The sequence below is a fragment of the Calidris pugnax genome, unplaced genomic scaffold (assembly GCF_001431845.1).
Source record: "Calidris pugnax isolate Ruff unplaced genomic scaffold, ASM143184v1 scaffold273, whole genome shotgun sequence".
Taxonomy (NCBI): domain Eukaryota; kingdom Metazoa; phylum Chordata; class Aves; order Charadriiformes; family Scolopacidae; genus Calidris; species Calidris pugnax.
Genome location: NW_015094508.1, coordinates 1,224,205 through 1,250,954, shown reverse-complemented (window position 1 = coordinate 1,250,954; position 26,750 = coordinate 1,224,205). Strand labels below are relative to the sequence as shown.

At 35.3% G+C, this 26,750-nt stretch overlaps 1 protein-coding gene and 1 long non-coding RNA gene across 3 annotated transcripts in view; both read left to right on the top strand.

The window, feature by feature from the left end:
• The window catches only part of TNPO1 (transportin 1), a 43,044-nt gene extending 30,016 nt beyond the window's left edge, over positions 1 to 13,028 (top strand). The window contains exons 9-20 of one of the 2 annotated variants that reach the window (XM_014964865.1): positions 336 to 454; positions 1,265 to 1,325; positions 1,917 to 2,085; positions 4,065 to 4,217; positions 5,322 to 5,547; positions 8,205 to 8,376; positions 9,793 to 9,879; positions 10,624 to 10,731; positions 10,927 to 11,085; positions 11,178 to 11,192; positions 12,385 to 12,483; positions 12,690 to 13,028. In XM_014964865.1, coding sequence (XP_014820351.1) covers positions 336 to 454; positions 1,265 to 1,325; positions 1,917 to 2,085; positions 4,065 to 4,217; positions 5,322 to 5,547; positions 8,205 to 8,376; positions 9,793 to 9,879; positions 10,624 to 10,731; positions 10,927 to 11,085; positions 11,178 to 11,192; positions 12,385 to 12,417 — 1,302 coding nt within the window. In that variant the 3' untranslated portion in view covers positions 12,418 to 12,483; positions 12,690 to 13,028. Of the gene's footprint in view, positions 1 to 335; positions 455 to 1,264; positions 1,326 to 1,916; positions 2,086 to 4,064; positions 4,218 to 5,321; positions 5,548 to 8,204; positions 8,377 to 9,792; positions 9,880 to 10,623; positions 10,732 to 10,926; positions 11,086 to 11,177; positions 11,266 to 12,384; positions 12,484 to 12,689 lie in introns of both variants that reach the window. The other variant, XM_014964866.1, reaches the window with a different exon arrangement.
• Positions 13,029 to 16,309: 3,281 nt separating this feature from the next.
• LOC106901851 lies at positions 16,310 to 26,372 on the top strand. Its single transcript, XR_001414390.1, has 3 exons — positions 16,310 to 16,412; positions 19,231 to 19,373; positions 20,928 to 26,372. It is a non-coding gene; the product is annotated as an uncharacterized LOC106901851 (long non-coding RNA).
• The last annotated feature ends 378 nt before the right edge of the window (positions 26,373 to 26,750 follow it).

The window sequence follows — 26,750 nt, the reverse complement described above, 5'->3', positions numbered from 1 at the left end:
ATTCAAAAATGTAAAGGGGATACAAAAAACTAAAAAAAAATCTATTTACAAGAAACTTCTATTTATGATCTTGGGTCTCTGCAGTTTCTTGGTAATAATGTTCTCACGTAAGCAATTAAGAAATTTAGAATCTGAATCATCTAGCATTAAGAAAGAAGTATTCTAGCTTATTCTCATGATAGCCTTTAGTAGTCTTTTCTCTGTTTTTCCTCCTTGTCTCAAAGAAACAAAATTGCTATGGTAGCATAGTCTGGTTTTGTGAACAGTTTGCAGTGTCAGTAGTTTCTTCTAGTCAGTTAAAACTTACACAGGTAATTTATTTTTATTTTGTGTAGTACATGCTTCAAAGAACCCAGGACCAAGATGAAAATGTGGCTTTGGAGGCTTGTGAGTTCTGGCTGACTTTGGCTGAACAGCCAATTTGTAAAGATGTATTATGTCGGCACCTTACTAAGTAAGTATTAAGAATTGCAACCCCTATTTATTTTAAAACAGTCAACTTTAAACTTCATTTAACTTGTTCCTGTCACTAGTGCTGGATCAGTCCATGGTCTTTATTCGCTTGACTTGGCTTGTAATACATATTTTTATGGATTATTTTTTTTTTTTCTGTGGAGAACATGGTCTTATCTGAAGAATTGTAGTTTTTTACCTTGGTGTGTTTTTTTTGCTGTACATTTGTAAGTTGGAGCCCCATAGCCATAGCCAGTTTAATAACTAATTAAATCCTAATACAGGTTATTCAAGATCTCTGCAATGTTGGGTATTGCTGAAGTAATCATGAAAGGATAGGAGGGCTTAATGTAGTTAGGCTCCCAGCTTTAAGAGTAATAAGGTAGAGTTTTCACCCACAAGTAAATAAAGTGATAAGTACTATGTTGAGAGCCAAGTTTTGTCATGCGTATTATGGGAGTTTGAATTTTAACTGAAAAACTTAGGACTTAATTTCTGAAAGGTGTTCAGAATAAATTAATCATATGGAAGAATATTTGCTTTTTAAAGTTTAAAATTCAGTTATGCTATCTGGCTACCTCTAGTTAAAATTTCTAATTTGAAATTAACACTTTTTCCGATTACAAGGTATTGATGAACCTTGTGACATGGAGCTTGGTTTAGGTATTAGCTTTTGTTACCAGGCTAAGGGTTGGGTTTTTTATTTCGGATTCAAAGGGTGAGGTTTAAAAGCAAAAATATGGCCCAAGTAACTGAGAACTGGCTTGGGGGTTTTTGTGTTATTTTGTCATGTATCAATATTTCTTTGTAGGCTGATACCTGTGCTGGTAAATGGTATGAAGTATTCAGAGATTGATATTATTCTGTTGAAGGTAAGCATCAATTTCTTTTACTCTGTAAGAGCTTCTGACCTGTAAATCAGAATGATTCAGATCAGAATTGTGTGCTGTTCCAAACAGTAAATGCGACTGCTGCCATGTTTGTTGGAAAATAATCTGTGAACTTTCCTGCTTTGCCCCTGACTCCTCCCACCCAATTTAGGCAGAACTGGACTACTGTTACCTATGAACTTTGCAACAATGCAGCCTAAAAAAAAAAATGTTCAGAATGAGTTCTAATGTCTTCTAAATTTAATATACAGCTTTTTCTATCACTACCTTTTAGAATGTGTCTGCATACCAGAATTTATCACCTCTTCTTTCTATTTCATTCCCATCAAGAGTAATTTCTTAAAAAGAAGGACACTTTGTGCATGAGCTTACCTCCCTTGCTTCTGTCTTTCTGTCATTTTTCTGGTAAATGCAGCACCAGAATGCAGAAACAACGACATTTTTAATTAGCTGGGCAGCACAAGTGAGGTCTGAATCTTATCTGCGTATAAAATCTTGAACTAGAACTACGTTCTTAACTTTCTTGAGCAGTGTAATTGGACTAGTTTATCTGATAAAACATTTTGATGACAGGGGGATGTTGAAGAAGATGAAGCTATTCCAGATAGTGAACAGGACATAAGACCTCGCTTTCATCGTTCTCGGACAGTGGCTCAGCAACATGAAGAAGATGGTATTGAAGATGATGACGATGATGACGATGAACTTGATGATGACGATACTATTTCTGACTGGAATTTAAGTATGTCAAAGTAATGTGTAAAATGTTTTACAATGGAGCTACTTGCACAATACAAGAACCACAGTAAAAAGAATACTATGTGTATAGGAATATTGAGGCTTTGCTTTTGAATACAAAAAGATCTGCTGACATAATTGGTGGATGGGGTGGAGGAGGAGTCTTTCAGGTGATTCTATGACTATGTAACTGTATTGGCAAAAGCTAGCCATCTGTAAGCTTATTTCTTATTTTGACTATGGCAGATAAAGCTACAAACATTAACTGGTTGCAATTCAACAGAACTTTTGGACTTAGTATTAATTCTACAAAATAATAAAAATAATGTATAGCCTGTTCAACAGTTTAAAAAAAGAAAAGATCTTACACATTGATAGCTGGAGGAAACTTGGTAACACTTTCTTTTACTTCAGTCTTCCCTCTACAATTGGCTTATGTCTTTTGGTTTGGTTTCTTTTTTTCCCATGTGAATATGTTACTACTGACAGCCATTACCAATAGTTCTTTTCCATGTGAGGAATTTGCTTCTAAGCAGAATATAGTACTTCAGTTACAGAGTAGGGGTAGCTATGAGGAGATCACAGTTCTGATGGCCTAGTGAAATCCTGACAACAAATCTGACTTAAATATACTGTGCAAGCAGCCTCATTGTAGAATAATGTTTTGGGATTTGGACACATCCACATAGACATTTTTTTCTTCCAAGCCCCCAAGTTTTCACAAAAAATGAACGTATCTTGAAGTTTATGGTCGAACAATTTTGAGACTAATGATTATTGTTGTTATTGTTATAGAAAAATGAGTGTGAATCTCTGTAAGGATTCTTTTTAATAAAAAAAAAAAAGCATAGTTTTAGATTCATAATGCTGTTCTTGTTAGTCCCGTGAGTAGAGATTGAAGAATTAAATACATATTTTCTGAAAAATACACCTGAAATGACAAAGGGTGTCCTGTGGCCCATAGTTTTAATTAAGATGCTGAGGAAGATAGAGTTGTCCATGAATGATGGCCAGAAAGAGAAAGAGCAGAACAGTTAAGAAATCTGTATTGACATACATTATCAGGACTTAAGGGAATTTGGATTATCTGAAAATCAAAATCGTGTGCCCTGTTTCTTATTTAGTGTTGTATATTTGACTTCCAGTTTGAATAGAGAGGAAGCATCAATACAGCCTGACAATTGGCAGCACTACTTACTAATGAGACAGTTGGATCCTTTATGACAGATTAAAAAGGAACTGAGACCATAATGGGCAAAAAGTGCAATATAAATTCTGTAATCCAAGCATTCTTTATAAAACAACCTTAGCATTATTTTTTCTAGACATGACAACATGACAGCAGAAAAACAGAGTAACGATTTCTGAATCATGTTTTACAGTAGTTCCTGGGGTTTTTTGTGAGCTTTTGTTTGCTAAAAACATGGGGTTAAAACTTTAATTTTGAGGTATTCCTGTTCATATTGGTGCATCACAGAATAGGAGTAAGGGATAAAAGCTCAGAGTAGAGGCCAGCAAATTCCTCTCAGTCTCTAGAGTTGGATGATTTTGCCTTTTTTCTTTACTTTAAGACATGGATCATGTTTGAGCGTTTTCTTTTGAATCAAATGCTAGTATTTTTAGGCCATTTCTCTTTTGTTTCTCCAATATGTTACCATCCGTCTTCCTTAGTGTTACACCAGCCTGAAATAATGTAGTTTATATAACAGTGCAATTTAATGATGTGGTTCCTGTCAGAGTTTTAATATCCCAAATGTAGAAGTCCCTTTAGTGGCTATTTCAGTGGTGCAAAACTGGCTTTCTAAGAGCTGTGGCGTTACACCAGAGCACAGTGGGTCACTATGTATTGTAATGAAATAGTGACATCTTTCTTCCTAATGCCCTGAATCTTCACTGGCAGCTCAAAGTTAAAATTAGGATTATATTGCCTAACTACAACTACTTGTGTAATAAGCAAAGATTAATACTGTTAATTCCCCTCAGGGAAGTGTTCTGCTGCTGCTTTAGATGTCCTAGCCAATGTATTTCGTGATGAACTTCTGCCACACATCTTGCCCCTTTTGAAGGAATTGCTCTTCCATCCCGAATGGGTCGTTAAAGAATCTGGTATCCTTGTTCTTGGAGCAATTGCTGAAGGTAAGACAATAGTGCATGTGAGGTTGCTGAATTTTTGATTGGTTCTAAAGCAGCTCTGTGATTCCTTCCAGTTGAATTTACAAATGAGTGTATGTCCTTAACTGGTTTTGGTGATTAATCTCTATGTCTACTAGTAGGTGACTGCAGTTACTTAATTTTTCATTTTCAAATCTATGCATGTTTGGGAGACTAAATAGCTTAGATAATTTCTTTTACTTCTCCCTTTCTTAACTATGCAACATATATTTAATGGTGTCTCATTAAACACTAGCTTGATTTCTTAGAAGAGGAATATTTAATAAGTTTGAGCCTTCATTTCTGAAAACACTTGAATGAAATGTGAGAAGACTACTCCGGTGACTACAGTACCCTGAGCTGCTTTTTATGGATTGTTTTCCAATTTAAATATGATAACTTCCGTTCCTTTGTACTTACCCACAGGGTTGCTTGGCTTTTTGCCTGCATTCCCAGCAACTCTGTCCCTTTTGCAAGCTGAAGGAATACATTTGGTTCCATGCATGGATTATCTTTCTTTTCCCCTAGTGCCTAGTGAACATACTTTTTTCTCTGTTGCTAGAAAACATTTTTGTTGCTTTCCTTACTGCCCTTGCTGACTTGAAAACATGTAGCTTTTATTGCTGGTCAGTATTTGTGAGGAATTAGGAGAAAACAAGAGGAAGTTTAAATTTCTTAAGGAATCCTTTTTAATGATGTGACCATTTGTTGTCAAGACCAAATCTTTTTCTACTTGGTGTTTTGGTTACTCTGAGTACACTGACGTAGAACCTCCAAGCTTTATGAACTCGTTTTATTTGGATGTACTTGCCATACTCCATTTAATAAAGCAGGATTTGTGCAAATTGGGGAAGCACTGAAGTAGAAATGCAGTTCAAATGAATGTAAGTTTAATTGGGGATTTTAATTATTGTTCATGTAAGTTGATTTTTTTAGGACTTAATATAAACCAGGTGGACTTGTGTTGTATGTTGTTAAAATGTATTCCTGCTTGACAGGTAATGAAAATAATGTCCCTTCTAGGAACGAGAAAACAGTAGAGCTTTTTTGTTAATTCTGGTACTGCAATAGCTGTATTCTTCCTTCTAGGCTGCATGCAGGGTATGATTCCATATCTTCCTGAGCTGATCCCTCACCTAATTCAGTGCCTGTCTGACAAAAAGGCTCTTGTGCGCTCCATTACATGCTGGACTCTTAGTCGCTATGCACACTGGGTAGTTAGTCAACCCCCAGACACATACTTGAAGCCATTAATGACTGAGTTGCTAAAGCGTATCCTGGATAGCAACAAGAGAGTACAAGAAGCTGCCTGCAGGTAAGCCAAAGCTTCAGCAAAAAGCAGTGTTCGTGACAGTGCTTTTTCACGGGAAACTGTTTTAATGCCTTTATCAATGAGTGTATGACTCTTTCTAGCTCTTGATGTATTTCTTTCACTCTTAAATTGGAGTAGCTTCTTCTGAAGTAGTCACAAATTACTCCAAGTTGTAATAACCTGAAAAAACTTAATTTGTATTTCTTGTGTCTAGCTTGTTTTCAGAGTAATATGAGTCACCAAACTAAATAATTTATTTTTGTAAAAGAAATTATCTGTTTGTGACATCATATAGTTTCAATATATGATGTTTCATTAACCAGAAATCTGGCTTTTTTTCAATACGCCTATGAACAAGGGCAATGCTAGTTGCAAAGGAAAACTGTCCTATCATTGAATTACTGATGTTGTTTATATTTAGCTCAGGATTACCAAAACACTTGGGTTATGATTATTTCAAGGGATATTCTCTTCTTCTTGGAGGGAGATCCTGGGTGATAAGATTCCCTTCTCCCCTTTGCCTGCTGACATTTAACATAAATAAATAAATTAATTAATGTCTCCATTAATAGACATACCATTAACGGAATGGGAGAGCTGGAACTCTAGTGCAGGAACCTCATCAAAGGAAGCTTTTACATGTCAGCTTGCGTGGGGCAGGAGTGTACACAGTAGACTGCCAGGAAGGTTTCTTCATAAAGCAGCGTTAGATCTGCAGCTGATTTTATTCTCAACACTTGAAATATGTAATAATAATGTTATTATTTTTACACCCCACCCCCAAATACTAGTAGCATGTGAGGACAAGGCTGAGGTCAGAGCTCTCATGCTAAGCTTTGCACAAAAACGGTAGATGTATGCTTGCCTGACAGCAGATACTATGAATTTAATGAAATGAACTTAGTAAGATTTGAGTATTAAACACTGTTTCCTTTTTGTCTCTAAATCTTTTCAAACATTGCGCTAGCAAATTGTTGGTCTGTGATGTCTGCCCCATTCTGTCTTCTGTTCCTTCCTGAATGAGTAGGAGAATGGTGGTATGAGACTACTTGCTTCACGCATTTTCAGATCCAAAGAATCAGATTATGTACCGATTCTATAAAAGAAAAAAAAATGCCACCACAACAACAAACCAACCCCACTCACTTCTGTTCATACTTTCCTTGTCCAAAACATGGTTGAAATGTGCATGTAGTTGAACACAACTGTGTTGCAGTTGTTAAAATAACCTCATGTAGTGCTTATGAAAGAGGTGCAATGGGCAGTGGAAACTGTGAAGGTAAAAAGAGGAAGATAAAATAGAAATACTAAAAATAATAACACATCTGATCATGTTTTTATTTGACACTCAATACCAGATTTATATAGTGTTTTGAAATGCTTTCTTTAGAGCAGATATTCATTAAAAATACTGTTGCAGCTAAAAAATGAACTGTCTGGAAAATTCCACTTTAAGGAAAATGTAGAGCTGTTACAAGTCAAAGCATGCTGACTAGCTTTCTAAATTGCAAGAATATACAATGATCCTTCCTGGTGAGGAGCAAAAAGCTGCATCCCTACACTGAATAGTTGCACAGATCATTCATGTGTACCAAATTGAAAATTGGTCATAGGATACTGTATATTTTCATTGCTAACTTCTGTGTCATAGCAGATGTCTAACGTTCATTTCTGTGCTATCACGAAACTGCTCCTTTAGTTGGTGACACCCGAAGTTACATTTTACTGAAACATGTTTTTCTGCTCACGTTGTATGCCTTTCTGAAAGAATACTTCATAATAATATAATTGAATTAATAAATAAAATAAGAATGCTAGCCATTTAAGTGTTCACAGTTGCATTGTGTTAAGAAGAAGGCATTTCTGTGTTTGTTACCATGCTAGTAGGGGATTGTTCACCTCATGCGCAGATGCATGCATTTTTAGTGCAGGGACAGGCTAATTATAAACTTGTTGACACACACTAGGCTAGTAAATCTCCAGTTGCCCATAATTTTTTCCTTAGTGTTTCTCTGAAGCAGCATATCTGGTGTGGGAAGAGTTTTGTTTCTTTCAGGAGGTTTTTTTTTAATGCTGCTGTTAAAACACTTGACAGACAACATGAAAAGTTTCCATGAGGCTATGATGTGTGCTTTGACCATGACTGTCTAAAATTCTTCATCCCCTCTCTTTGCTTTTAGTTTCCATGTCTTTCTTTGTCTGTTTTTCTGTGTAGTGAACTGCTGAGATTACAGGCTGATTTTGGCTTTGTGCTGGCACAATAGTGCTAGGGCTTCTAGGTGCAGCTGCAGCATACATTAAAGATATTGGGCCACTTGTAACAGCTTTTGTAACAGTTCCTACCATTTAATTTAGTATATTGTAATTTGTGTACAGTAGTACTTTTCTTGGGGCTTCCTGCATATACATCACAGGTTTTACAGCAATATTTTTAAGTTCTGTTCATCACAATGTAAGAGCTGAATCCTTATATGCTCCATCAAAATAGATTGAGGTTGTGTCAGTAATACCATCTTGAGAACATATTTTGGACAAATTTGAGGACTAAATACAGTTTTTTATTTAAACAGAAATTAGTAATGTGGGGCTTTTTTGGGGTCATCTTGTTTTGTTTTTTCCAAGATACTAACTGACCTGTTCTGGGTTTTTTTGTCTCTCAGTGCCTTTGCTACTCTAGAAGAGGAGGCTTGTACAGAGCTTGTTCCTTATCTTGCATATATACTTGACACTTTGGTCTTCGCATTTAGTAAATACCAGCATAAAAACCTGCTCATCCTTTATGATGCTATAGGAACTCTAGCAGATTCTGTAGGACATCATCTAAATAAACCAGTGAGTATGCCTTATGTTCCGTAGAAGCACTAATAATTGAAAAACTGGTTCAGTGTTCTTTGTAGTGTGCTTACAATTTATAAAACATAAATGCTGATATTTCTGTGTATGTATGTAAAATACATAGACTGCATGTAATTTTCCCACTGCACAAATATTCACCATTTTGAATAAACAGTTAGGTGTGTCATGGCTTCTGAAATGTGCTTCTTATCGAGACACTTTTTTTTTACCTCGTGCTCAGAATTTGTCAGCTCAGAGGAGATACACAGATAAACTTTAGAGAAGTTGGTGAAATGTGTGTTTTGATTTCTAATGATCACACTTTTCTTCATGATGACTTCAAGTATAGCTAAGCTGCTCTGTATGTTTCTTTCTAATGTATTGGAACAATCACCACTAGAAATTGCTTTACTGGAAAGTAAGACAGGCATTCATTATATACAAAAACGCAATGCTTTGGACAAAATACAGATAACAGGCAAATCAATGTACACTAAAAAAAACCCCCAGTATATTAATTAATAGAATATGCATACGTGTCACATGTGCTTCTTCTTATAATGTTTATTGAAAATTGTTTTATTTCTCTATAGTGCTTCACATGACCTAGACACACTACAACGAAACAATTTGAGTTGTTTCCATGGCATTTTACTTGCCAGCAGAGACCCCACACCATCAAAGGACCTCCTTTTCAGTCTGGCTCTGGCCCTGGCCACCTTGACATTTGACAGTACTGGAAGGAAGCTCCTGGTCATGGTGGAACTTTCTTCAGTCATTTTGAATTTTTTATCTTTGGACATAGCCTTAGCTGGCCGCATCTGTTGGCTCCTTAGGTATCTTCTGGGAGCAACAGCACTGTAGGGATGCCTTGCTCAATGTCCTTGTGACTGTGCAGTGGCAGGGAAGATGCAATGGCTTTATACAGAAGGGGTAAGTGTGTCCTTCTGAAGGCATAGGAAAATACTTTATTCCTGGATGGCTAGTAGCTTGAGGAGGAAGTTTCAGGAATTTGAGGGGATAGGATCAGCATCAGGGATATGGGAAGTGGTTGATAAAAGTAGGTGACAGATGCACAGTCAGACTGCATTGCTAGTGAAAACATTTTCCATAGGCCCTGAGGCAATCATGTAGTTTTGTAACAATGCAGGCAGCTAGACTGAAAAGAAACTTGGAGGAAAAGATTCATTCTGCAAAGGAACTTAATGTGCTTCAGCAAAAAATCTTAAGACACAAGTTGTAAATTCTAATACTAACTATTTCTAGGTATTGCAGCAGTGATTGAGTTACAGTACAGGTTTTGCTGAAAAAGTAGAATATTTATCAAATCTTTATATGTCAATTTTCTAGCTTTGAAATAAAATAGTATGTAGTGAAGTGTTTCAGCAGCTGATGGATTTTCATCCTAAACAGGAATATATTCAGATGCTAATGCCTCCATTAATCCAAAAGTGGAACATGTTGAAGGATGAAGATAAAGATCTCTTCCCTTTATTAGAGGTAAATGTTAAAATTTGAGTGTTTTTTACCAACTTATTTTAGGAATTATGCTTTCCACTAATGATGCTTGTACTAGGAAGTACAACTATAAAAGCTAAGTGTTAGGTATTTCCCATTATAGAGAAATTATTCTGACTGTAGTTAAAAAGTTTTGTTACTGAGGAAATGTCATTAGGTTTAGCAGAAATCTTCCAGATTTTTTTTTTCTGCCATTCTAGAGTGTTTTCTTTGATGGGATTCTACTAGAAAAAAAAAAAAAAAAGAAATGTTCCATCCTCCTTTTATTCCTGTCTTCTCTCTCCTTGCTCTCCCTTCATCTCTATTGTCAGACAAGCTGAAGGTATGAACCAGACCATGTAGTCTACCCGAGTGTGAAGCAGGAAAGCACCTCTAGAAAAATTAGTTTCATAACTCTTAGATAATATTAGGGCTCGTACATGGTCAAGGTACTGAAGATTAGTCTAAGTGCTGGCTGAAATATCGTACTGTTTTTGTATGCACTTCCTTGACTACCTCAGACAAGCTGCTTCTGCTGAGAAATTTTCTCACTGGTATGTGTAGGAGAGGGTATCAGCTTGCTCATAGTTGCCTTGGTTCAGCCTTTCTAGGTTGTGTTTTCTTAACCAGTTACCTGCGAGTATACTTAAAATGCTGTTATCTTTTAATTTATCTCTCCCAAGTAAAAGGCATTTCAGAGATGTGAGGAAAGGTAGTGACAGTTTTCTTTTTTGCTTGTATTTCCAGTGCCTGTCGTCAGTTGCTACTGCCTTGCAATCTGGCTTTCTTCCATACTGTGAACCCGTGTACCAGCGTTGTGTAAATCTGGTGCAGAAGACCCTTGCACAAGCCATGGTATTTTTCTATTGCTATTCCAACATTTTCAGAGTATCTCCTTAAATCAATGTACTAACTGTGTAAAGTTACAGGTTTGCGGGGAGATTTGTAGTATAAAAATTGAATACCTAAATGAAGGTGCAGTTCTGAAACTTTTTCTTACGCATAACCCTAAAAAAATCTAATACTTATTTTGAAAATTATTTATTGTAGTTGCATAATGCTCAGCCAGACCAATATGAAGCTCCAGATAAAGATTTCATGATTGTGGCTCTTGATTTACTGAGTGGTTTAGCTGAAGGACTTGGAGGCAACATCGAACAGCTAGTGGCTCGCAGCAATATCCTGACACTAATGTACCAATGCATGCAGGTGAGATGAGTAACCTGTTCAATCCAAGGATTTTGTTTCTTAAGAGAATGAGAAACACCTCTAGAATTGTCACTTTTTTCTTCCTTCTTTAGGATAAAATGCCTGAGGTACGGCAGAGTTCTTTTGCATTGTGAGGTGATTTGACAAAGGCGTGTTTCCCGCATGTTAAGCCTTGCATCGGTATGTTTCTTTCACATATTAAACAATTAACTTGTTTTACAAACTGATCAGAGGCTGCTTTTGCCATTGTTAATCTCCCTATTCTGTTGGTTGCCTTTTCGTGGTGGTGTAAGTTTTTATTTTCCTTTATCAGCAAGGGTCTTTCGTCCTTTTCATTGTGTGTTTAAAAGACATGTTCTTATTTTTATAGACTGCAAAAATTCATTTTCCCCCTTGATTTTTATAATGGAGCAAGCTACATGTTGTGCTGGAGTACAGCAAAAACAGATGGCCTTAGAATTCAATTGGAATAGTTGCTAGCTTTGGTAAATTCTTGAATTTGTAGCTTTTTGTTTCTACTAGAATCTATTGTTACATAAAAAATTATATATATATTAAAAAATATAGAAGTATATTTTATATTATTTTTCTATTTTAAAAGTCAATTTTCTCTATATATAAAAGTCAGAAAACGCAGCTACAGGGTAGGGTTTTGTTTGGGTTTTTGTTTTGGTTTTAATTTCAGTAGGGAAGTAGCATCAGTTACACACTTCCATAATATTTGCTGTCTCTTCCCACAGATAGTCTTGAGATGTGCTTAGCTTGCCAAATGAATGCTTGGATAGGTTTGGAATTTAAAGTTTATTCGGCAGATGTTAGAATCTATCTTTGTGACTGAGGTTTTTTGTTAAAATTTAATCAATGATGTGACTGCCTCCTAGGCTTTGTTTTTTTAAGCATAGCTGAATACATGCCTATCCAGGTTATTTGCAGGTTGTTCTACAAGTACTTGTAGCTGCCTTTTCTGCTTCTCCCCTCTTCCCCTCTCTTCCCAGCACCCCAGTGAGGGAAGGGGAGAAAAAAGGGTTCTAGAGTTACATCAAGATGAAACCTGTTAGAAACATCTTAAAATTATAATTTGAAAAGATTTGCATTGATCTGCTTAAATTCTAAAATCCAGGTTAATCTGATATGCAGCAGAAATACAGCACTTGTTCATTCATCTGTAACACTTTCCAAGCGTTTAAATAGGCTTACATGATTTATTTTGTTTAAATTTCCCCCCACCCTGTGATTTCAGAGTAATGGGACAAGATGGTTGTATTGTGGGATGAGATTTTAAAATATTGTTCTTTCTAGCTGATTTCACGCCAATTTTGGGAACCAACCTAAACCCCGAATTCATTTCTGTGTGTAACAATGCCACTTGGGCAATTGGAGAAATCTCCATCCAGATGGGTAAGATTTATTTTTCTTTGAATCTCTGCACATTTGGCATGTTTGTTTTGGGGGGGGAGGGTTTAGTGATACTGTCATGTTAAAATTTAAATTATATTTGTGATTCTTGTCCTTGTTAGTAAGTTCAATGTATCTGACCTATTTAGATTATGCACATTAATGGTCGTTTTCTTCTGAATCTTTTTTTTTTTGTTTGGCTGTTTCAGGTATAGAGATGCAGCCTTATATTCCAATGGTGTCGCACCAGCTTGTAGAAATAATTAACAGACCCAACACACCAAAGACGTTGTTAGAGAACACAGGTACCCAAAAATTGAACCATACCTGGCGAAGGGATTTAGAGATATTTTTTTTTTAATAATGATTTAAAACATTGTAGGGGAACCACACCAGAACTGATTTTATTGCTATGTATTTGGCTTTTATAAGCAAAAGCAACTCTGTTTTGCAGAAGCTCTTACAAGTCTCAGTCTTGCAGCCAACTATCTATCATATATCTAGATTCTTAAAGTTATTCCTTTCTCACTTTTATGACATTTATTATATTTATCATCTGTTTAATTAAGTAATTTTCCAGTTTTATTTATGTATTGAATATGACAAATGTATACAGTAACACTTAAAGACTTTGTTCACACTGATGTTAGTATATGCATGTCCTTACACATGTGTACTGTATATATGTGTCTAATGTTTGAAACAAATGTAATTGGCATATACAAAAAAATAATGAGCTCTTTGAATTTTTAAAAAATGCACTTTTTTAAGAGATAAACTTGTAATATCAGCCACAAAAAATCTAGATGTGTGATGGCAGTTTGACCACAACATTACTGAAATTATATATAACTTCTGTTACCTGGTCACTTGATAATAAATTTCTGAAAAGGATTCTAATCGTGGCATGCACGTTTTCTGTTCTGGTCCACAGCTTTGCTTTCCAAATTGGGAGCAATCCCAAAATGCCTTACTGAATCAGAATTTCTGAGGCTTGTTTCTTTTGCATTTAGAGAGGGCACGTTCTGGTATGAGGAGCACCTTCCATACTTCAGCAAAACTTTATTAATAATTTGACAGGTTTCTAGTTTACTATGTTACTAACTGAAAATGTTTTTTCATGTTTTCTTTTTCCTGTTTGAAAACTGTCTTGTAAGAAAATAATGGTTTAGTAATTGCACCTGACATGATTGAAAATAATGCAAATTCAGTGGTGCAGTTATGTTTTTTGAGCTAAGTAAGAGATAAATTGGAGAGAGATTTTCAATGCATATTTTTTTGTCCAGTATTCTCTAAACTTAAAAGCTGCACTTTCTCTGCCCCCCCTTTATCCCTGTGTAGTATGGAAGGTGAACTTGAATGAAAAATGACCTACTTATCTGGCATATTATAGGTACTACTTCTTGGAAAATACAATTTTGGAGCAAATACCTACTTGTTGTAAAATACATTATGAAATAGTTTAGCAATATAAATTTTATTTCCCCCTGCCTCTGCCCTTGACCCCCCCTGCCTCTGCCCTGATGGATGTGTAATACCTGTAGCTGAGAGGCATCCAGTACTTAAATGTTTGCTTCCATCACTGTTAGAGAATTTTTGGAAGCATCCAAACACTGACTCTTTTTTTTTTGTTTTTTTGTTTTTTTCCCCTCCTAATTCTTTCAATAGTTACTTTAAATGTGGATGCATAACTGCAAATAAATGTTGAGTGTGGTGTACTTATAAGTTTGTTGTGGGATATTGTGCTGCAGGCCACTAGTATGTACAAGAATATTTCTGTTTTCTGCTTTAGCTTGCTACGTAATGAGCTGTGAAAACACTTCTATAGGAACATGAGACCATCTTAAGTAACTGCGTAGAAAATAACCAGTAGCTGCCAAAAAGTTGAGCTTTGACAGAGATTACTATTACTTGTACAGACTGTAGGTGACAGAATTTACAGATAAAACTTAAAAGTGTATTTTCATTTGAAAGTAGCTCTTCAAATGCAGTTTTATAAGTTAAATCTGCTGAAAATTTCAGAAGCTGTGTATTGACATTGAGTAATATCAGGGCAAAACAGTACATAACCAGTGAGCTGCAGCTTCCTTGGAATTAGTATATTTCAAACTGCTAGTATATCCTACACCAAACTTTTATTGGAGAAAGCATCGTCTGCTTTATTGCATGTTTCATGAAACTGTTCACAAATGCCTGTTAATGAGAGTGTTGCATAGTATGTCCCTTGAACATAGGTTTCCTTTTCTCTGCTTCATTTAAATCTGCTGGATTTTAGTATTATTCATGTATTTTGCTTCAAGTAATCCTGATACATTATTCCCCACCCTCTCCTTTTTCTAAAGATTAATCTTTCGTGAGTTGAGCAAACACCATTAAAACACATTTGCTTGATGATATTTTATTCAGTCTGTCCCTCAGAACAAAGGACCAAACTACCTAATCATGTAATGAAGTCATTTTGCTTTTCATGTGTCCTTATGCCTTGGTAGCAGAAGTCAGATTCTTATATGACTTCTATGAGGAAGCCTTTTGTGAACTGGAGAAATATTGGGATTAAAGAATTAATTTTCTGTAGCCAATTGCTGTGAGTTAACAACCACTTTAAATTAAATTCTCTACGAGCTTATGAAAAAGACAAATGTTTGGTGCTCTTTGAGAAGTGTTTCATCTATTTAGCATTTTTAGGTAGACTGCAATATTTTTCATTTGAAAGTATTTCTAAATGTATTTTATTGATAGAATAGATCTAAAAATATTGAACTCTGAATATTGAACGTATCATAATTCTTCAGTAATTATCACCTAGCAAAGGAAAGGACAAGTTGACATACTTAAACCTATTTCTCAGATGAAACCTAGGCTTTTAAAACAAGAAACAGAACAATAACAGTAACTACCCCTTCATTCTTAAAACTTGGGTAGGGGAGATTCTGTTTCAACTTTGAATATATTGCCTCACTAGTCAGTCAACATGAAAAGGAACGCATCTCTCTTTAAAATAAATGGTACATCTGAAGTACAGGATATAACTTGCTCTTTAGTCTCCACACCTCCGAATTATTTTCTAAGAGGAAAATTAACATGATTTTCCCTCTCCTGTACCTGGAATTCTTCTTCCTAAAACATAAGAATTGAGCCTCCACCTTGTTTTGAAATTTTTGGTTCATTTCACTTACACCTTATTCTGTACTTAGCACTTCTCTCTTCTGCTATCCATTTGTTCTTTCCATCGCTTAAGGGAGGGCATAATTAAGGTCTCTCTTCATTATCCCATTTTTCCTTCTCTGTAGTTGTTATCTTCAGGTCCTACCCAAAAAGATGTGCATTATCAACTTAACGATTAAAGACTGGTGTTTTAATGGTGGAGTGGGAGGTAATAATGCATGCCAGCAGATGAACCAAGCATAGCGATTTTGCGGTGGCTTTAGTTTTGAGCCTGTATGATCAGTATCTTGTGTGTTCCAGAAAAAACTGCTGGCTCTGATTAAACAAATAGAGCAAGCTTTTTTCCACAACTGGAAATGAGTGTTGCGACTGTAATCTTGAGTTTGTTGTTATTAAGGTGATTGATTCTTGAACTTGGTATGTGTACTGAAAGAATTAATGTTAGACAAGTGTGATATGGGAGACTTGTTTGGATTTTTTAAACTGTGGTTTTATTTAATCAAAAACCTGATGAAACAAGGTAAACAAGTTTATGGTAATGTTCTGGATTAACTGGAAAATGCATACATAAAAACAAAAGCAGTTATGAATTAGGATCACAGACCCTGCATAGTTCATAGAATGAACATCAAGTGTTGTTTTCATACCTATAAATTCAGGTTTCTAACCTATGTGATTGTTTAATCTTACAGGATTTTATTTTTTTTTGTGATGCTGTTGCATCGTGGATTAGCCCAAAAGATGATCTCCGAGACATGTTCTGTAAGGTAAGGTTTCTAATATAATATTATATCATAATGGTGGTTGCTTTGGATCCTCTGTGTTTTCCTTGCTTTCTATTTCTACTGTTAGAACTTACTGTATTTGTGGTCATGGAGGCTTCTTTGCAAGGTCGTAAGTTTTCAACAACATTAAAATTCTGATTATTTTTTTTAACCTATATTTTCTTACATGCATTTGAGTTATTCCAAAATTTTTTTAACAGCATTGAAAAGTTCACTTGAGATCTTACTTGAAGGGATAACCCTCCTCAAACAGCTTTTCGTAGTGTCCACCCTACTGTGTTTTGCCTGAATTTGGAAAAATGGGGCTTTATACCACATTTAACACTTTTTTTCTTGAAAATGACTTTTTTTTGCCATGAAGTTGCCTACTTTATTTTGGAGAAAAATATAGAAAATTGCAAATTAAAAATATTCCACTGGTATCCTGATCTGTTTCACTTACTCTCCCTGAAAATAAGTTTCAGGATTGCTCGGTGGTCCTCAGAACACCTCTTGGATGAGCAAGTTTCAAGGAACTAACATACAGTTATACCCAAGAATATGTCCATAGACACGGTGTTGGTAGAAAGTACGTGAAAGGACTGTTTGCCTTGTGTAAAATTAGCAAAAAAAAACCCTAGCCAGAATGTGGTTTATTGTGTTTTGGCAGTGCTGTCTTGGATGAAAAAAAAAAAAAAGAATTATTTCAGTTTCATGAACAGATGCTGGTACTGTTCAGCAGCACGGCTCCCCTCCTCAGTTGGAAAGTAAACTCTCTGGTTTTAGGAAGGGTGTATGCCAAAAGTTCACGATACTCCTCTTAAAGCAAAAATGGAGCATGTTCTTAAGTACTTACTACAATCATGGGTCAGTATTGGCACTTTTTGTTGAAGTAATGCCTTGTGTGAGTATCGGAACAGAAGGTAGAACTTTTGTATCCCATCTTTAAGAGGAAAGACAGAAATTTCACTGTCCTAGTTAGCCTCTCAGATAACTGGTATCCTTTGAAGGAACATCAGGTCTGGGAAATGCCTAGCTGTGAGTATTCTAGCGTCAGGAGAAGGGAACTGCAAATACTTACAAGAAACTTAAAAGAAAGTTCAGGATGCTGTCTGCAATGATTGTCCAAAGCAGTCTCAGTGTGTATTTCTGCAGTGGTCCTTCAGCACTGAATACTTGCTTCAGTAAGTTAGGCTCCTCTTTTTCAGGTTCTTTCCAAGTTATCTGTGTGGGATCTAATGCATTCAAACTAGACACAATGGTTCTTGGTCCTTGGCATAAGGACATCCTTGCTTTTTAAAGTGTATTCTTTTGTGCTTTTTGCCGTGCAAGAAAGGAGACAAAGCTTTCTTCAAGTGATGGCATACACAGTTTTTAGATCACTTCCTCATGAATACATGATCGCTACGGTCTAGTTAGATATTTTTCCAACAACAATGGGGAAAAAATGGATTGTCCAGTGCTGCTTTTTTGTTTTGATTTGGTTTTTAGCACTAGAGCTGAGAGAGAAAATATCGCTTCCGAGGGCATGGGTAGATGAGCTGCCAGTGTTGAAATCTAATCTAATACCCTAAGAATTTTATCACTTTTTATAAAAAGCAAGGTATCTGAAGATACCTTGTAGCAGAAGCTCTGTTACTAAAAATCTACTGGAAGATGATTTAAAAAGTGTTCCTTTTGTCATACCTGAACATCCTTAGATTTTCAGTATTTTCTTGGCAGCTGGCTAATTTGACTGTTTGGGTTAGGAAAGAGTCTGTGATTCTCTGAGAGCCTGCCTGTGGAAGGTCTCTTTCAGGGAGAAAAGCAGGAAATTAATTAGTGGCTCTGTATTGTCATTATAGCTACATCTTGCTTAAGAACAACTATGCCTGAGAATGGTGAATTCAGTACCACGAGCTTTAACTTTGGCATTGCCTTTTATGCGAGGATCTATTCATCACACACTGTTCCACAATTCAGTATCATTGAATTTAAAAAAGAAAAACAAAACTAGACTCTCTTGGCATAATTTTGCAGAGAGGAGCCATTTAATCTGCTTTTTTTCTTTCTAATGTTTGCCTTTAGCCTGCTGTTCTCAGAGCTAACATACTACGACCTTTTTGATAGCATCATTTAATTTTCATCGGGTTTAGTTACTTTATTACTTTGGAAGGTACAGACTGAAACTTGTTGATTTTTTTTTTTTTTTTTTTCTCTCTTACTGGCTTTTGACTGCCACTGACTGTGGATACTTGTTTTTTCAAAACACAGAAAAGTTTTAGCAGCTTCCTTTTTAGTGACAATTGCCTTACAGTTTCCAAGAAAAAAAAAAAAAAAAAAAAAAAAAAGAGCTCTCACAGGATTCTTTTGTATTTGTGCTAGAAATTGACAGGTACTCATTCTGTCAAATGCTGGCTGCAGTTTTGGCTCAGCTTTCTTCCCACAACACATTACACATTTAAAAAAGAAGTGTTAATAGAGTAATCTTAAGATATATAAACTGTGTCAATTGATAAAATGTTTAGCATTCTGAAATGGCCTAACTCTAAGTTGTAAGTCACCTTACTCATTAAAAATACATATAGATATATATACACATGCTAATTTGTGTGGGTAGCTATATTCTATATGTTACGTTTAAAAGAAAAAGCATTTCAGTTAAAGACATTATAGTAGACTTTGCTTGTTTTTTAAGTTAGCATTTCGGTATTAAATTGGAGAATTCAAATGGACAGATGTCCAATCCAGCAGCTGGATTTGTGACTTACTGCCTGTGTTGCTAGTGAGTAATGTGTCTTCCGTTTAATGATTATCTTGGCTTCTCCCATCTCATTTGTAGATTCTTCATGGATTTAAAAATCAAGTTGGGGATGAGAATTGGAGGCGTTTCTCTGACCAGTTTCCTCTTCCCTTAAAAGAGCGCCTTGCAGCTTACTATGGAGTTTAACCTCATGCACTGTAGCTGCAGTCCCATAATTAGAGGTAAGCACACAAGTCTTCCTTGCTAGACAGAGCTGTGTAACAGACTTCCTCCCTGTTTGCATTATATGAAATGTAATTGATTCATCAGACTAGAATTTTTCAGATATATTGGATGAGATATCTTTCCTTCCTATAAGAAGGAAACACAAAAAAAGAGGTGATACTGTACCTAAGTAAAGGTAGCTGTAGCAAAAGCAGTTGTCTGACTGCTATTTTATTTTTACAGAGAGAGAGAGAGAAAGAAAGAGTATGATACACATGGTAGTATATCAAGATAAGGTTGGAAGTGTAGATATAACAACGTGCTGGTGCAAGTTTAATAAGCAAACTGAAGCCATCACACTAAAGACACAGGCTCCCTTATTTCTTACGAATGAGTAGATGGAAGATGTGGTCTAAGCTGAAATTTTCTTCTAGGATAGGAAAGCAAGTTTGTTAGCACGCTTTAGCCATGATAAGTCCAATATACTCCTAACCACATACCAGATGATCTGCGCACTGAGTAAAGGGTGTCATGCTAATCTGTACCTCTACTGCAACTGTAGAGCTTGATGTTTTGGGGAGGCTGATGTGTTTATTATTGCCGTGTTCCATTTTGTGCAGTTCAGAATTGTTACAGTTATCTGCAGAGAATGATTCAACTTCAACCGAGAACAGTGACAGTGCATTCTGGAATAGTTAATTATACCACCTTGCTTTGTATGCTGTCTGTGCACACTGTATAAAGCAAATTTCCCATGTGTAAAGTAGTGTGATGCTGTGAAGAGATTATACCACCCAAATTCACCACCCAGAAAAGAGAGTGAATTAAGTTTATACATTCAGTCTTTATATGAATTTGATACTAGGTGTGGAGTTTTTGTATTGAAATTATGGGAGTGACTCATAATTTTTGTTGAATGAACAGCTATTTAAAAGTCAGCCTAAGATTTATTCGAAGTCAGTGACATAGAAAATCTGTGTGAATTATTACATGTTTGATGTGAACAGTGGGTTAAAAATAAACCAATTTCAGACACATATTTATCAATGGAGGAATTTTAGTTCTGACATAAGGGTGTTTTCTTGTCCTAATGAAGAGGAATCCAAAGTGATAAAACTTGCCATTATTCTCAGTTTGAACTAAGGAGACAGTATGGTTATTTTGTTTAATCCACTTCAAATGAAGTTGTTACATCAGTAGCAGATATGTTTAGTATTCTTTCTCCATGTCATAACTACCTCATAATTTTGTGCTAAAAATGGAAAAGCTTGTTCAGCGTATGTAAGACTGATTCTATGATTCTGTGACTGCTTTTGTCTCAGTTTAGCCACAACAGTGGATCTGTCAATGTAGCTTTAAAGCATACATTGTTGTTTCATGAATAGTAATTTACCTGACACAAATGGGCTCTTTTCTTAACAGACTTAAAAGGGTAAATCTAGGCATAAATTTGTTTTTAAGGTTGTCACCTAGGGCTTTAAAAAGGTGAAAAAGCTCTTTGTTTATGCACAGATCTGTCAGTTAAGGTTCAAGGTAAGATTTACTTACACCTTTGTCTTTTTCTTTTACAGGTCCTTCAGTCTGGGAGACCATGAGGGAGCCTCTGCACCCAGGGAAAATGTTACCCTTTACTGGGGGGAAGGGTAAACCAGTAGGGAATACAGTACAATCCCAACCCTACTGGGAGGGGCGGGAGGGAGGTGTTGCCGTCACTGTATTAAGTCGATGTTGGGAAATGTTTTAACATCTGGAGCCTTTGTGGGTGGAAATCTGTCTCCTATTACAACTCTGCACTGGATGTGAAGAAGAAAAAAAAAAAAGAATCTAGTCACAAAACAGCACATTCTGGAATATTGTGGGGAATTGTACCAAAATAAGAACCATATAATTAAACCATAGGGATACGTAAAGAGGAAAACTATTTTGCGCACAATAAAGGAAACCTAAGAATGGGGGTCACAAACAGTAAAAGGCTTTCTTTTTTCTTTTATGTTTTTTAAGTAAGGGTTTTCTACATTATTTCATCCTGCTTGATGGGATTCCTAGGTATTTGCATGTTAATGAAGAACTACACAAGTGAAGTTAGTACAGTTAAAATGCAGCTTGTGTCTGTATTAGGAGCAGGCGCTTGCAGTGTACAATATAGAAACCCCATCGTAAATTAATAAAGGTTAACTTGGACAAAGTGAAGCAACCTGCAAGCTGCCAAATGAGTCACTCCTTTCATTTTTGGGGTAAGGGGAGGGACACTTTAAAGGAAAGATTAACATCTTAATTTTTACATTAAAAAAAGAAGTAAAGTAGTGGATATGATTTGATTATTGTACTTCATTAGATTTAATTTCTAGAGTAAGGCATTATTCTTAACGTGCAGTTTAAGGTTCAGGCATGCATTCTGGCTCATAGTGATCAGAAGTAATTTAAATTAGTGGGAAAGTAGCATGCTTGCATCACATAGAGTGAAATTGGTATACATTTACCTATGTTGCGCCAGTTTTGTGTTGCAGTTTACCAATTCAATATAGCCCTGCATTTAAAATTCCTTTTTAAGATTCTGTGGATTTTTTAAAAAAAGAATATAGATATAAAGTACTGTAGTTAACAATTAGGCCTTGAAATACCTTTTTAGGATCTTTAAGAATAGGATTGATATTGTATTGTGTGTAACCTGCACAATGTGGAAAGCTGATATAGCTGTGCAAAATATTTGCCTCTGTGCTGTCAGTGTGATGTGCTTTCTGCATGGTTATATACTAGTGATTTTATCAGAATCTCTAAAAATGAGTTACATGGTAAGACCCGTTAAAGGCTGCATAAATGTTAGTTGGCACGTAAAGACAATTGTAGAAGTTGATGACATGATTGCTATATTTGTGTTTATTCCCACTCAACATATTACCTTCTACGCTTTCTTTTTGTTCAAAGCATGATCTTAAAGAGATGTTTAAGTTAATGGATGTAATGCAGGGTATCTACACTGTTTCGGCGCATGTTGGTGGCCCTTTGTGATGTAGTTAAATGCACAAGGGTGCAAGTTTAAAGCTACAGAGTGAAAGTTGGTTTGGATCCTCTTCATTTCATTTGTTTAGCTTTTCTGTTGTGTTTTTTTTCTCTACTTACATGTATTCCTGTGAATAAATCCTTGTTAAGTTAACCCTTTACTTTTCCTTTCATGTGTATTTTCTTATGTACTGTGAATGTGAAATCCTAACTGGTACACTTGATCTTGTGTTGATCTGAAAGTGGCAAGTCTTTAATAATTTAGATTGCCTAAAGAGTATCCCATGATGATAAAGGAAAATGGAGAGATTTTTAACTCTGCTGGTCAGAGGTGAAGCCACACCTTTCCATTTTTCAAGTGCTGCATAATTAATCTGCAAAACAAAATTAAGCCATAACAGCCTTTTTGTAGATTTAGTTTCTCACCTTTGCATTGCAGAATGGATACTGGATAACAGTTTTTGGTTGTGGGTTTTTGGTTTTTTTTGGTTGGTTGTTGGTTTGATTTTTTATTTTTTTTTTTAAGAACTTGCTCTTCTTTGCATGGTTCTGTTCTTTGACTGTTGAATGATTTAGCCATTGCACTGAAGTTTGAGCTGTGTGAGTGCGAACTTATAAATGCTGTTAAAGAGTTTTGATTTTTTTTTTTTTTTAATGCATGATAGCATGCATGTTTTACATCCCCCCCTCCCCACCCTCTTTTGTTTGGCTTTGCAAATTTTTATGAATTATACTGAAGAATAGTTTGGACATGTACTGTATGAAGTACATTCAGTAATGCTAGTACATAGTATTTATTCAATTTGGTCAAAATTGCATGTAATAACTTGCTTTCAAATTACATTGCTTTGGTAGCAAATACAAAATTCCTTCTTAACTAAGAACTCTGAACTAAATTAGCAATAGTCACTAAAAACACTTGAAAACCAAATTCTGAAAGGAAAAAAAATCCCAAACCTTTAAAATATAGCAAGGTGGGATATTATTTCATACCCAAACTTGCTCCAATTTTGACTGTGTTTGTATGAACATTAGGGAAGAGTTTCAGAGAAATTACATTTAAAAAATTGTAGAATGGAAAACTTACCCAAATAATACTGTAGCATAACAGCTAGAATCTGAGTTTAATTATCTGCTTAAATTCCAGGAAGCCCCTTTAACCAAATAAAACCACTCCACCTCACCTCAGATTAGCTTAGGATGCCACTTTTGTACATGCGTATTTTAATAGGTATTTGTACAGATGTGAACTGATCTGGTATAACAGCAAGGAAAAGAATTAAAATAAGGCAGAAATAAACAGTACTGACAAAATAGTCTTTTGTATCAGTAAGTTCTCTCATGGTATATTTTAAAGCAAATAAACCATATTCTTCATACATGATATACCGCAGAGATTTGCAGAAGCTATTTAGGGTATACTGTGAGGTAAGAAAAGTTCTGAATCAGCATTAACATTTATAATTGAACTATTGCATCATGGGATATATAAAAAGCATCTTAATTCTTGTGGTGTAGTCTTGACAGTTCTTGAATGTTGACTGAATGTTTTTACTGGTAGAATTGTGAGTTTGTCTTTGTTACATTCCAGTGTTTCTGCCTCTTGGCATGCTAAAGGCACGGCTTACTTCATTTGCTCCTTACACACTGAATAAAGTGCTGTTAGTGTGCTAAACTACAGAAATAGCCGCTGCTAAGTAATGGTGTAGATTTTCTACTTGAATATTTTTGTTGTAGAAACCTCAGGAGGTCAGTGTTTACTGTTTTTATATATGCCTTTTTCCTGTTTTGAGTTTCCCTTTTTGAAGGATTCTGAGAGTGAACAAAAGCTGCTGATCAACCTAAGTTGGTAACAGAAAGTGTATTTAAAATCCTTATAAATGCATCTTTTTGGCAGTTCTAAATTGCTGTTAAATTAGTCTTAAATGAAGTTCAATACTAATTTTTTTTCATTACGCATTCAGGAAACAGCTCCTTTCATTTAGGGAAAAAGATCAGAATATAGTTCATTTATTTTAAGCAGTGCAAGCAAAAATAATCAATTTTGTAAATTTTTTCCAAAGCTTGATTATTTTCTAAATCAGTGAATATGTATATATTTAAATTGTAATAAGCTAATTCTTATGCTTCAGTTTATTGCTCCTTAAAGCTTGTACTCAAAAGATCACTTTTAGAAGAATGGGTTTAAAATTTATAATCATTATAATTTTTAAAAATTATGAAGTAGCATAAATTTTGTAACTAACAATATTGATACACACTGTGATTTATTTTTTTGTTAGGACTTTCATGTTAGCATCAATCTTAATTACTTAAACTGCATATATTGTATAATAGTAAAATGTATATTTTAAAACTTCAAGTGGCTTTCCTCAAGCGAAACTCATTGCTACTTAGAAATAGTCAAATTCTAGCTTTATCTCAGGTGAATACTCTTGTACCCTTTTTGTTCAGAACACATGCTAATAAAAATGTGTCTTAATTATATCAGTTCATGTATTTTATTTAGGCAGCTCCTCTGTCTTAAACTTACTCTAAATTAACCTTTTACTGTGGGACAATAATGACTTTTGCTTCACCTATTTTATTCATATTGAATGTATTAACAGATAAGGTGCAAAACCATTCTTCCCTTGAGGAGAATGCATCCATGTTCAAACAACTGAAATATTTCTTGAAAAATGCTTTAAATGCAACATTATATTGGAAATCGTTTGTTTCTTATTTTGTCAAGGAAAGAAGTTGCAACTTAACACTAATCGCTTCAATACTAACTTTTTCATGGGGATGATAGATGCATAAAGCTTCTATATAGGGTCTAAAGAGTAACTTTTTATCTTAGATAAAGGTTAAGCTCACAGTGAAATGGCAGAACATCCTGCAGTTATCTCAGATAGACGCTGATGTAGTTTGCATACGTATTTGTTATATATTACATAAGTATTTCCAGTAACCTCATTTTGCATAAATAATGCTTGATCAGTAGCTGTGTATTTCACTCACCTATGCATTCTCCAGAATGACTTGCATCCATTAGTCTTCTAAGTATTCTTCTTCAATAGAAACTGTGTTTTGTTTGCCACTGATGCTTGCTCTTTGCACTTAATGGTTGGAGCAAGCCAGTTTTTAGATTACTATTTTAAATGGGGAACTGAGGCGAGTACTCTTGTTGCTTGCCTTGTAAGAGTATATTCTGCTAAAATAATGATACTTTCTCACTTGAATGTACTTATATGAGGGAAGTTTAAAATGGCTCTGTAAGGTGAATCCCTGTATGGTGTTACGGTATACTTTAAGCCAAATCCACATCGAAGAATTCAGCACTTACAGTATAGTATCATTTTTTCTATAAGCTGGTTCTGTTGTGTTACTTTCGCCTTAGGTATCTATTTCCTTACTTTGGGTGAGCAACAAAATTGAGAAGGCCTGGGTGTCTTTTGTGAGGACAGCGATTAGAAAAAAAAAACAACTATTGGTATAAGCAGGTTCATTTGGCTGTTGAAATCTCCAGTGTAATATTATCTTTTTTCATGGGAAGAGATAGGTAGTTATGTTGTATATTGTTTGACTTACTAATACTAGACACTTTAAAATTTTAAATTGGATGCAGTAGACAAAATAGTTTAAAATGAAAGATGACTGGATCTTTCTGCTGACAACTTAGGTTGTATGAGTTTTGCTTGAAAGCTTTAAATCTGATGTTTCCGTATCTGCCACAATGTTGGAATGTTTCCTTCAAACATATCCTCCTGCAACCTCTCAAACTGTACTAAATTGAGTGATACTTCTTGAAGTCTGCCTATGTGCTAACAGAACTTCATTTTAAATAGAATATGGTTTTAATTTTTGATAAGCTGCTGAATTTTAAAGAGTTTTTGGGGCCACCAAATATTTTGGATCATGCAGAGAATATATATTGTACTGTAGTAATTTTGTATTTACATTTGTATGATGTGACATAATAGATGTGAATGTTAATCACTGCTTGACTATGTTAATAAAGTTGTTTAAATATAGATGTTGCATTCCAATTTTTAATGAAAAATTAAAATTTTGGGTTCAATTTATGTTTTGCCTGAGCCAGCAGTGCACTCTTCTGGTTCACACATGTAAGTTCTGGAGTCTCTTGAATAAGAACTTTAATTTTATCTGAAAGAAAACGATCTTTGGATAAGTTAGGGTCAGGTCAATTTAGATGCTTCATGGTGCTTGAGGGCAGATCAATGTAGAAATAGAGGGTTTATGTGAACTGAAATTACTGCCTGTTGGGTGATAACCAGTAACTACTTTACTCCTGAGAAATGGTATATTGACTCTATTTTTGTTTGAAACAGCTGATGCTCACTAAATGTGACCAAATAGGAAAGTGGGGGGGGGGGGGATTGTTTCTAACT